At 46.9% G+C, this 12,117-nt stretch overlaps 1 protein-coding gene across 2 annotated transcripts in view; it reads left to right on the forward strand.

The window, feature by feature from the left end:
• The window catches only part of CADPS (calcium dependent secretion activator), a gene marked incomplete at its 5' end in the record, with an annotated part of 214,825 nt that overhangs the window by 125,193 nt on the left and 77,515 nt on the right, over positions 1-12,117 (forward strand). For both annotated transcript variants that reach the window (XM_082059905.1, XM_082059906.1), the window contains one exon: positions 5,131-5,318. In XM_082059905.1, the coding sequence (XP_081916031.1) occupies positions 5,131-5,318 (188 nt within the window). The remainder of the gene's footprint in view (positions 1-5,130; positions 5,319-12,117) is intronic.

Raw genomic sequence — 12,117 nt, forward strand, 5'->3', positions numbered from 1 at the left:
CAAAGTCAAAGCTAGTGCAAGTGGGGGCTAATCCCCCTGTTGCTGGAAGATTGACTTCTGTATACACCAGGTTTGAATTTGGCCCAGAGGTATTTTGAGAGGCTACCTGCAGTGAGCTGACTGCTGTTCTTCTCCAGTTGCACTGTCTTTACCATTTCTGTTTGCAATGCTTAAAATGTTTCTTCCTGCAAAGAAAAATGCCAGTGTGGGGATGTGAAGTAGAGAGCGGTGTTTTGCAGCACTGCCTTCCAGAGTCTCCTGGATGAAAGAACAGGGGAAAGATCCCATGTCAATGGAATCCCACCAGGAATAACTGTGGCCCACCTTTGTGCCTCTTTATAAGCAGGAATCCCAAGCAGGTAACAGGTGGGACTAGGGGGATAACTGCAGTGATGCTGCAGTCTGTCCATGCTCATGTAGTCGCATGTCCATCTGATTATTCTCATGAACACAGGTTGCAACTCTCAGCCCACTGCTGTGTAACATGGTCTGTAGTACAGTGGCACTGAGATGTTTCAGGACAGTCAGTAGCCTTGGGCTGGAGCACATTCCTTGGGGGGTCTTAGGTATTGTGAGGATTTAAATGACAAATATGCTTTAACAATATAACTTGAAAATTGATTTTTTTTTAGTGGTGTTGGTGGGGAGGATGAAGAGGCTCTTAGTTTCTGAGAAAACAGGATGAAGCCTCTCTAGAGGGGCCTGAAATGCCAGTCTTGTCCTGAACATGGCATGGGACAGATCCTGACCTGTCACCCTCCTAGTGTTGCACAGAAGCCTCCAACCTGGGGTCTGTGTGTTCAGCAGAAGGACCACCCCGTGCCAATAGCCTTCACCTTTTGCCAGCTGTGCAGTCCCTGGAGATGGGGCTCTTGAGGGGCTTGCTGTTAAAAGCAGCAACCTGGGAACACAACTGAGTGGTTGGCAGTAAGACTGTCAGTCTCCAGTCCTGTCCTCCACGTCCCCCTCCACCATGCTGCTCCTCTCACCAGCTCTGCTTCTAAAATCCAGTAAATGCCATTAGCAGTAGTGAGTTGTCACCTTCCTGATGAGAGGCAGGGCTAGGAGGAATGGTGGTGGACGTCCCCTGAGGTAAGGATGGGGTGGGGGAAGGCTTCAGTGTGCACTTTACCCGCAGACACCCAAGTGGTACTAGTAGGCTTGGTGGGAGCATTGTCAGACCTGCAGCAGGTTTCTCACCGGTTCCATCGAGGTCTTCGCTCTGGCAGGCAGTGAATTTGGCATGCAGCTTCTGCTCCCCACGCATGGCTGACCCTAGGAAGACCATCCCCATCCATGCATGTCTGACAGGTTGGCTTGCAGCTGGTTTGTCTCTGTGCAGTCTTGGGCCTGGTGAGAGAGCTGTGGCCATTGAATTAAATTCATGGTGACGTGCGAGGCCATCACTGAAAATTATTAACAATGTTTCTTTTCAAGAAACCCACCAGCCACACTTCTGCTTGTTATCAAGATGCTTAGGCCCTTGCTAGAAGCTACCAGAGTGTTGGAGCTCCCCTCAGCACCAAGACTTGTGCCTCTTCGGAGCAGAGCATCACCAATTAACCATCTTCTTTCAAAGCACCCATTGCAGAGCGTTATATAGAAGAGAATAATGACCTGTGTTCACCTACGCTTGGATCTCACATGCTTCTTTACTTCTTTTACTATGGTTTTGTCCTGCTTATGGTGTGAAAAAAACAGACTGACCTCAAAATTTGAGCTCAACTGCAAAGAGCTCAGGTTGCTCTTGCTATATCTTTGGGATGTTTGTGATACCACTGCACTGGCTTGCCTGGAGGAGCTGTGAGCCAGTGGTAAGCCTGCTCTGTCCACTCTTTGTGCCGCTGGACAATTGTTATTCTCCTTACAGGACATTCCCATGCAAGGTCGCACAGAGTTTTGCTGCATCACACCTCTTCTTGTTTTCAAACGTGGACATGGAGGTGCCAGGGAAGACTTCCCCAGACACAGTGGCTCACCCTGACACAGAGGATAACTCGGCATCACCCCCTTTCCGTGGAACCAGGTTAAACAACGTTATTGCAAGCCCACTCTCTGGCTGAGCCAGGCATCCCCGTGAAAACAAACAGGCTGGCTGACTAATCCCGGCTGTGGCAGAAGTGATGTTTGCTGGCAGAGAGCACCGTGCTGGGGAAGGGGAAGAGCATTGTCTGCATCGCTTGCTGAGGGCTCCTGCCCATCGTCACAAGCTGGTAGCGCAGTCACGTTCACACCTCTTCCTGGACTTCTGGGAAGAGTACGCAGCTCTTCCAGCTTAGTATGGACCTCATATGAAGAGGCATGAGTCTTCGTGCCTTTCTGCTTGGACTTGTCCTTTATTTCTGACACTGCCCTTCAGCTCTTCCCAAGACTTCCCAGCCCACTGCTGGCACCCAGCTTATGCAGCTGGGTCCCTGCTGGAGCTCAGTTTCCCGTGACGTGTTCACTCATGAGATTCGTAGAATACAGCACAGCATGTACTGAGGAAAGGTGGTCTTTCAGGGTGCCCAGCTTACCTGAGATTATGTTAAGGGGTCAGATTAAAAGGTCCACGAAGCAGGCTACCAAAATGAAATTGTTTTGTTTTACTTATGATAAACGAGAAAATTCAGCTACTGAAAGCTGAAAATATTCCCTCAGAAACCCTATTTTCTGCAAAAGCTGTGTTTACCTTTAGAAAAATTGCCAGTGGTTCACCAAGCCTTGCTTTACCCAGCTTCAAAGCTCCCATTGCATTTCTCACTGGTGCCTGAGACACTTGTCCTCTTCTCAGTGCAGTTCAGCTTGTTGAACACAGTCAGTTGTGCTCTATGGCCTTCTTGCAACGTCCCCTCTAGGTTTCTTCATGCTGTTGAAGACCATCTGGGAGACCAAACTGAGCTACACCTAGCTGCGCTGGGGTGAGAAACCCAGTGTGTCACCAGTATCAGCTGTATTTACCAGACTGGCTGGTTGTCAGCTGATTGTGCCAGGCAAATCTTAATCAAAATCAGGGATCTGCCTGAAGATGTGGGGGATTTGTATGAATACCACCTTTCATCAAACCTTAGATTTACTGCTCCTTTGGAGACCAATTCAGCAGCAGGATTTTTATTCCACACTTCTGCTGTACAAAAGGAGACTACGTGGTCCTCCTGGGCTCTGGATCTCTCCACCCATAGTCTGCTTCCTCATGTTCTTACGAGGTATCGTGGTATGAGGCTTACCACTGAACCTCTGAGCTTCTGCCCAGGCTTGCCCTCCGTGAGTCATGGCAGTGATCTTGAGTGGTTGCCCCCACCCCTTGTGTCCCCCTGAGGACCAGCACTGGTCTGAGCCCAGTGCAGAGGAGCAATGTGGGCTGTGCTGGGTCTCTGGGTCCAGCCTCCTGCTTCTTTCATCCCAAATTCTGGGCTTGATACCTGGCTCCAGTGAAATTAGGGCCAGCCTTCCCATTGATCTCAGTAGGGCCAAGTTTTCACCCCATTGGGAGGACTGAGTCCTTTGTATGCATTGGGTGAATATAACAATTTCATCTGCATTTCTACCCCAGTAACCAAATGCACACATCTTTCTATCACAGAACAGTTACGACATTTCTATATTCTTACTACACCTGTTCACCAAAGACTTGGGTGAAGAGAGGCAAGGTGAAGAGGTGGTCCAAGGATGTAACAAACAGGCAACATAAAGAAATCCAGAATCAAGCATAATACAATCAAGCAAAAAGCAAACAAAAATACCATTAAAAGCAGCAAAGGCAGATACACCCCTCCCAAAAAATAGCCTTCCAGAGTGCTGTCCCATCTGCATTGTTCTGTGGCTTCATTTTGAAATGTGCACTTCTAGTGATCCCAGCACTGTAGCTACTCCCTATATCTATCATTTTCCCCTCATTATTTTGATTCTTTTCTCAATCTGTTTTGGAGTTGGCCCAATAAGGATGAGCAAATCCTTCTCTATGTCTTTGAGCTCTTAATTGATATTTCTTCAACTCTTTTCAAAGCAGCTATTTTGGCATCTAGAAAAGATTTGGTGTCATCTGAGTGGTAGAAAATATATTTTAATCTTTCACAGCAGTGTTGTTTCTTAGATGTAGCATTTGGGGTAACAGATGGGGTGGCAAAGAAGTTGCCTATAGGGGCAGTGCTCTGCCTCAACTACTCTCCCGCCCGCTGCAGGAACTTTTCAATTAAACGATGAAAGATTTTGCAGCTTGATGCATTCCAGAGCTGCGTCTTAGCAATTGTTTAGCACCCAAATTTCCATGTAAATATTGATGGTTTTGCAGCATTTTGAAAAGAAATCTACAAGAATATTCGTGCTCTCGCTACCGCTTTTCCTGAAGGAAGAGGAGTGCACAGCTCCGACTGTCCTGGGACGTTCACCGGAGCCCTTGCAGGAAGAGCATCTTCCTCAGGAGCCCTGACGTTGCACCACAAGCCATGTGTCACCAGGCCCTCTGGACTGACAGACAGAAATAGTCTGAGGTTTCTGGATGTGTAAAGAAACCCTGCTCGTGAGCAGAGCTTCCCTTTGCTTCGATGCCGAGGAGGTGGGCAATGGCAGAGCGCATTGTCAGTGGTACGCAATAAGGACGATGGAAAATGTCCCTTTCTGATACTGCAGAGCTGCCTTCCTCCATCTGCAGGATGTTCCTACCTGCCAGACACAAGAGAAGTCATTATTCAGTGTAATCTTCCACGTATTCCCACAAATCAATCTTCTTGCTCCTGGACGAATATACAATCCCAGCCCCAAAATGAGATTACTGTTTCATGCTGTTTAAATAACCAAACCTTTGTCATTTCTTAAAGGTCCAAGTATTTATTTTTCTTTTTTTTTTTTTATTTCTTTTTTTATTTTTCTTTGCTAGGCACTGACATGAACTGGCCTAACTTTTCAGCATTTTAAATGCCATTTTCCTTTAAGGGTAGTATAATATGCTTTTGTTAACAGTTGCACTGAGTATATGCTGTGTTTGGACAATGATATACAGACTGTGTAAGAGTGACCTCTCTCCTTTTTCCTTAAAGTAGCCTTAGATTTGTATTTCTTTTATTAGAACAGTTGACCACTACACTTCCAAATCTGATAGACTTTGTATTTAATAACCTATATTTGAAATGAAGTCTCTTTATTTCTAAACAGGGCTGGTTTAGTCCTGGCCAGGTCTTTGTGCTAGATGAGTATTGTGCACGTAATGGAGTGAGAGGCTGTCACAGACATCTCTGCTACCTCAGAGATTTGCTAGAACGCGCAGAAAATGGAGCTATGATTGACCCCACCTTACTTCACTACAGCTTTGCCTTTTGTGCATCACATGTTCATGGCAACAGGTAAGGAATTCTTCTTGGCTAGCAGCTCCCTGCCAGCAAGGGATGACTTTATCAAACATAGGTTTCCTTGGATAATGCACAACAGTCCCCAATTTGTTTTCACAGTGGATGTTTGGCAGCAGCGCTTCTAGTGGCATAGTCGGTTTGTTTGTTTGTTGCGTTGCTTGTTTAATGTAAGCAATAAAAATGCACATAGAGCATCCAGAAATGAGGGGGTTTAACTTTCTTGCCCAGGCACCTGCTAGATGCAGTGCTGGACAAGGTAGACTTGAAGTACATGTGACTGCCACAGGTTGAATAAATAGAAGTAAATGATATACTGTGCTGCTTTAGTTGCTGCGTGAGAGGATCTGACAAGTTGCAGCACTGAAATTTTCAGCAGTATCAAACTTTAGTGTTCAGAAAGGCTTTAAGCCCTCAGGCACCCATGTCTCCTTTAAAGTTTATGTGACGTCAGTTTGGAAATTGCTTAGACATAACTGAAAATTTTATCTTGCTGCTGTTGGAAAGCAATTTCCATTTCAGAAGTGTCCCATTCCTTTCTCTCAAAGGTGGCAAACCTTTGATGGGAGGAATTGCAACTGTGCTTTTTCCTTTCCTATTTATTTTGTTGACAGCTATAGCATCTGCTGCATCTGCTTTTTTCTGTTAAGTTGCATTATATACTTTGAGATATCGCTCTTTCTTGCATATGCTCCTGAAGGAAGGAATGTTATGAAATAATTATGTGTTTTCATAAACCCTCTGGTAAATACCATCCTGAATTATGACACACATTGCCCAGGTTTCATGTTGCAAGGCTGCCGCTTGCTTTTGCAGTTACTTTCATACATCTTGTCATGGAAACCAAGTTTTCACTTCCTTAGTTTCTTTTTTAGTTCTGACTTTCTTTTGCTTATTCGTTCCTTCTTTGCCAATTGTTAATTTGATTTCAGTTATTTGCTCTCAGTTTAGTTTCCTTTTGGTTTATTTTGAGTTTTTTCATGCTTTCTTCTTGTTTCTTTCACTTTTGCTGCTGGCCTTGCCCCCCGCGTTTCAATCACTCCCCAAAGCCAACACATGGCAGAATTACTTGGTGGGTCACAGCCAAGTGCAGACGGCGAGGGGGGCAAAGTGTCTCATGCCCCTGCCGCCGAAGCGGAGACTAAAAAGGATTCCAAAAAGGAGTCCAAAAAAAGGAAAGATTCCAAATCCCAGCCGAATCCAGAGCCAAAAAGGTAAGCAAAAGCACACAGTGCACAGGAGTGTGTTGTGGAGGGCACCGGGCTCCTCGGTCACTGAGCACACTGGGCAGGCTGTGTCCCTGCGGCACGGGGACACCTGCCACAGCACTGGTGTTTGGGTCACACGCTCTCCTGGGAGCTGAATGGTGTTTGGGCACCCACGTCCCATAGGTGGTCAGGGCCATGAGTTTTTTGGAGATTGGTGACACAGCATATAGGGGATGAGACTGAGCAGGGAAAACTGGCTGCCCCTGTGCCCCCTCTTCCATAGACAGGAGGCTGTTGTGGGGACAGGACCTGCTTCAGAGCGTGCTTAGCCCATAACAGAGAGGAGATCAGATGCTGACCATGACTATCCCAAGTACCTCTTCACAGGATCCAACATAACCAGAGCTAGAGCCTCCTCTTCATCAGGGCTGGCAGCAGGAGGTGTCTGACGGTACTGGCCAGGGTGACACCCCACCATTCCGTCCCCATGAGGCCAGAGATTTGTGGGCTCAGGAAAATGTCTTGCCTTAAAACCCGTGTGGTGTGTAGATCCCAGTAAGGTGCCTGTACAGCCACCCAGGGCTGTATTTGGCTGCTGCACCGTGCTGGGAGGCTACTGGGTGCTGCCAAAGGGGCCGCTAGCCACAGCCAGGCTATTCCAGTAATTCATTTGAAATACAGAGTGTTTCAAAAAGAAAGACCCAATATGTTACAATTACACAAAAATTTACAAATGGTTTAATGAGTTATCAAGTTTTAGTAACCTTTTTATAAATGCTCTATGTTCTTTCCACCTGCTGTATGGGCAATATTGAGATGATAGCTGAGAGTTCATGGTTGCAGAGAAATAGCAATTTCAAATTGGGTCCATCATTTTGAAACACCCTGTGGTTTAAGAAAGGAACGAGATGTTTTGCTGTGACTTAGCGGTCTTTAGCTGATGGTTGGCTGAAGGTTTATATTCCTTCTTGGTCACCGCCGTCTCTCCGTTGCCTGGGGATTATGGGAGCTGCGAGGCTGAAGCATTGCGCCTTCTCACCGAGGAGAGGCTCTGCCCAACACCCAGGAGCCGGGGGAGTCTGGTACAGAGACTGTGAGTGCAGTTCCTGGCCTCTGCTACTGGAAGGTCACCAAAAGGGACCACAGGGGGTCTGAGAGAAAGCACCACTCCGTACCTTTGGTGTCTGCTATCAGAAATCTGAATATCTGAGCAGAAGAGTCACGATTTCTTTTTGGAAAGCTGTTAAGGCCACATGCATCGTGCGTTTGCAAGCTGGCTGGCAGGGAGCGACCGAAAGCCAATATTTACCCGTACAGTCCTTACTGGCAGTTGCGACATGTGTAAAGCCGGGTTCGCTTTAGCTACGTCCCTTTCTCCCACCTGCCACAACCATACGCTGCTCGTTGCTGTAGGGCTGGCCGTGCTGTCCCTGGGAAACCTATAGCTCATGGCAAAGCTGAAAACTCTCTGTGTAAAATTTATCAAGGCAGGAGCACACCTGGCCTGGGACCTGTCACAGTGTCTGATAGAGCATCTCGGAGCCTTGCATTTAATTGTTATTGGTATACACAGTGGTCTTGGAAGGATTAAAGTTATGACATATTTTTCTGTTTAACAAAGGCTTCTTTTTCTGTCAAATCTGAGAAAGTGTCAATTCTCTTTATAAAAGGAAGTTCCTTCACTTTTATACAGTAAAGAAAAAAGCCCGAATGGGTGGTTTAGCTTTCCCCAGAATGAGGTTGAATAGGGAGCTGTTGGGTATGCTCAAGCAGAAGAGGAGAGTTTACAGGTCATGGAAGCAGGGGCTGGCCACTTGGGAGGAATATAAGGCTGCTGTTAGAGGATATAGGAAGGCAGCTAGGATAGCCAAGGCCTCCTTAGAATTACAGCTGGCGAGAGGGGTCAAGGACAGCAAAAAGAACTTTTTCAAATACATAGCAGATAAAACTAATACCAGAGGCAATGTAGGCCCACTGATGAATGGGGTGGGTGCCCTGGTGGCAGAAGATACAGAGAAGGCAGAATTACTGAATGCCTTCTTTGTCTCTGTCTACAGGAGCTGTCCTGGGGAGCCCTGTACCCCTGAGACCCCGGATGAAGCCAGGTCAATGGAGGAGTTTGCTTTAGTCGATGAGGACTGGGTTAGGGAGCAATTAAATAGTCTGGACATTCATAAATCCATGGGTCCAGATGGGATGCATCCGCGGGTGCTGAGGGAGCTGGCTGAAGTCATTGCTGGACCGCTCTCCATCATCTTTGCCAAGTCTTGGGAAACGGGAGAGGTGCCCGAGGATTGGAGGAAAGCAAATGTCACTCCAGTCTTCAAAAAGGGCAAGAAGGAGGACCCGGGTAATTATAGACCGGTCAGCCTCACCTCTGTCCCTGGGAAAGTAATGGAACAGCTTGTCCTTGGTGCCATCTCAAGGCATATCAAGGATAAGAGGGTTATTAGGGGCAGTCAGCATGGCTTTACCAAGGGTAGGTCATGCTTGACCAACCTCATAGCCTTTTATGAGAATGTAACAAGGTGGATGGATGGTGGCAGAGCGGTGGATGTTGTCTACCTTGACTTCAGTAAAGCCTTTGACACAGTCTCCCACAGCATCCTCACAGCTAAGTTGAGGAGGTGTGGTCTAGACAATAGAGTAGTGAGGTGGGTTGCAAACTGGCTTAGGGAGAGAAGCCAGAGAGTGGTAGTCAATGGTGCGGAGTCTAGTTGGAGGCCAGTATCTAGTGGAGTGCCCCAAGGGTCAGTGCTGGGGCCAATATTATTCAATATATTCATTAATGACTTGGACGAGGGAATTGAGTGTACTATCAGCAAGTTTGCTGATGACACCAAGCTAGGAGGAGTGGCTGACACGCCGGAGGGCTGTGCTGCCATCCAGCGGGACCTGGACAGGCTGGAGAGCTGGGCAGGGAATAACCTGATGAAATTTAACAAGGACAAGTGTAGAGTCCTGCATCTGGGCAGGAACAACCCCAGGTTCCAGTATAGGTTGGGAGATTACATATTAGAGAGCAGTGTAGGGGAAAGGGACCTGGGGGTCCTGGTGGACAACAGGATGACCATGAGCCAGCACTGTGCCCTTGTGGCCAGGAAGGCCAATGGCATCCTGGGGTGTATTAGAAGGGGGGTGGTTAGTAGATCGAGAGAGGTCCTCCTTCCCCTCTACTCTGCCCTGGTGAGACCACATCTGGAATATTGTGTCCAGTTCTGGGCCCCTCAGTTCAAGAAGGACAGGGAACTGCTGGAGAGGGTCCAGCGCAGGGCAACGAAGATGATTAAGGGAGTGGAGCACCTCCCTTATGAAGAAAGGCTGAGGGAGCTGGGTCTCTTTAGTTTGGAGAAGAGGAGACTAAGGGGGGACCTTATTAATGTTTATAAATATATAAAGGGTGAGTGCCATGAGGATGGAGCCAGACTCTTCTCAGTGGCAAACAATGATAGGACAAGGGGTAATGGGATCAAGCTGGAACACAAGAGGTTCCACTTAAATTTGAGAAGAAACTTCTTCTCAGTGAGGGTGACAGAGCACTGGAACAGGCTGCCCAGGGAAGTTGTGGAGTCTCCTTCTCTGGAGACATTCAAAACCCGCCTGGACATGTTCCTGTGCGACCTCACCTAGGTGTTCCTGCTCCAGCAGGGGGATTGGACTAGATGATCTTTTGAGGTCCCTTCCAATCCCAAACATACTGTGATACTGTGATACTGTGAGGTTGGCTGTCAGTCAGAATATGCCACCCAGTAATGAAGGTCGAGCAGGGAGCTAATTTCATGTGGCTATCAATCTCCTGTATTAGCAGCAGACAGTGATGGAGCTGAGGTGGGCTGTCTGTTTGTATCGTGTTTGCATAAGGTCAGGCAGCGAGACAACAGTCGCTCGCAGTCAGCGCGGAAGTGCAGGCGGGCTGCGGTGCGGATGCTGAGGACAGCCCGAAGGTCAAGGCTGACAGGATGACAGGCGTGAGCAGGGGGACGATGACTCCTCGCCTGTCTGGTCTCTGCCTCGGTGGCATGGCCACCAGAGCTGGGACGGGAGCAGGACGTCTGCTGGTGGAAATGCACCTCCAGCTTGGAGCTGACCTGCGACCGCAGCAGGTGAAATGGTCAAAACAGGATTTGAGGGGATGTTCTGGAGCCCTGTTGCTTCATATGTCAGGGTTTAGTGTCTCTTCCTCCTTTGGGCTCCTGTAGCTTATTCAGACCCCCTGAAAGCCTGACATAATCTCTCCAAACCAAGGCTGTAAATCACTGCTATTTGCATGACAGTCCCCTTAATTTTTCTGTTAACTTTAGCCTTTTCCAAGTAAAAATTGAGTTAAATGTAAATTGCTTGTCCTAAGTTTCACCTCCTGCAGAGATACCTGAATACGTAACATGCAGGCTGTCAGAAAGGTGGGGACCAGCAAAAGACTGAATATCCACATGACTTTCTGCTACCCAGGTACTCGCTGTTCGTGAAGACTGAGGAGCTTGAGACTTTTTCACTCTTGTGGTCACTACTGAGTTGATAACAGGTTTTTTGCCCACCAAACATCACTGGATGCCTTTTGTAAAGTCCTGCTCTTATGAAAGCTGTTGTGATTTCTGATGTATTTACCTACCTGACAGCTAAGAAATGCATAGCATTATTCAGGCATCTGACAACACACACTGTGTGTTTACTGATGTCTATTTGCTTTTGGTACCACCACCATAGTATTGAGGCCATCACTTTCCTTTATCAATAGTCCTCCAAAAAAACTAGCAAAGGTGAGAAGCAGGAATGGTTTTGAGAAGACATCATGATTTTGGATAAAACTGTAAAAGGTCTTACACGATCGCTCGAGTCCTTCCCTGTGTTCTGTTGCTGTGTTTGTCACTGTCTTCACCTTGGAAGGCTGTGGCAGCACTGACAACGCAGAGAAGTGATGTGTTAGAGGAGCCTCACTGCTTCCCTGTTTGTGCATGGGACAGGCATTGCAGAACAGAAAGTTGAGCTCAGCTTTCCCAGGCCCAAAGACAGCGCCTAAACTCTGAGGGGTGATTCCTGCCCCTTTCGAACAACTGGCTTTCAGGTGTGACCTTGGTTTCACATGTGCCTTTTTTTCATTTAGCCATATGAAAACTTTCATTTTTAATGTTAAAGTTGGCATCAAAAAGGACTCTTTCTATGCTTGCTAATCCCAAACTTTAAAAAATAAGACTAGAATATTGTTTGTGTGCGTGATAAGTATTAGAAGACACAGAGCTTACCAAGATCAGGATGCCAGACTGAATCCCCTCCAGCCCAATAATGATTGAACAACATCATTCTCTGCGAGTTGTTCAATGAGTATTTACCCATGGTCCAAGCAGTTACCAGTTAATTAATTTGGTATATCAGTGATTTGCCTTTTCCACTATAAACTGGAAAAACTTGTTTTCAAGAAGTAGCTCTTTCATTAGCTAACATTAGTTTTAGCTTTCATTAGTTTTTTACAACTGTAATCCAGCAGAAATAATGTTGTTGTCATAAACCTTGGGGAACTGAAAAGTCTGCACAACACATTTGTAATTTTTTCCGTTGTATTCTAATTACGTATCTGGCTGTTTCACATAAAG

This window comes from Streptopelia decaocto (assembly GCF_964273445.1).
Source record: "Streptopelia decaocto genome assembly, chromosome: 8".
Lineage (NCBI taxonomy): Eukaryota > Metazoa > Chordata > Aves > Columbiformes > Columbidae > Streptopelia > Streptopelia decaocto.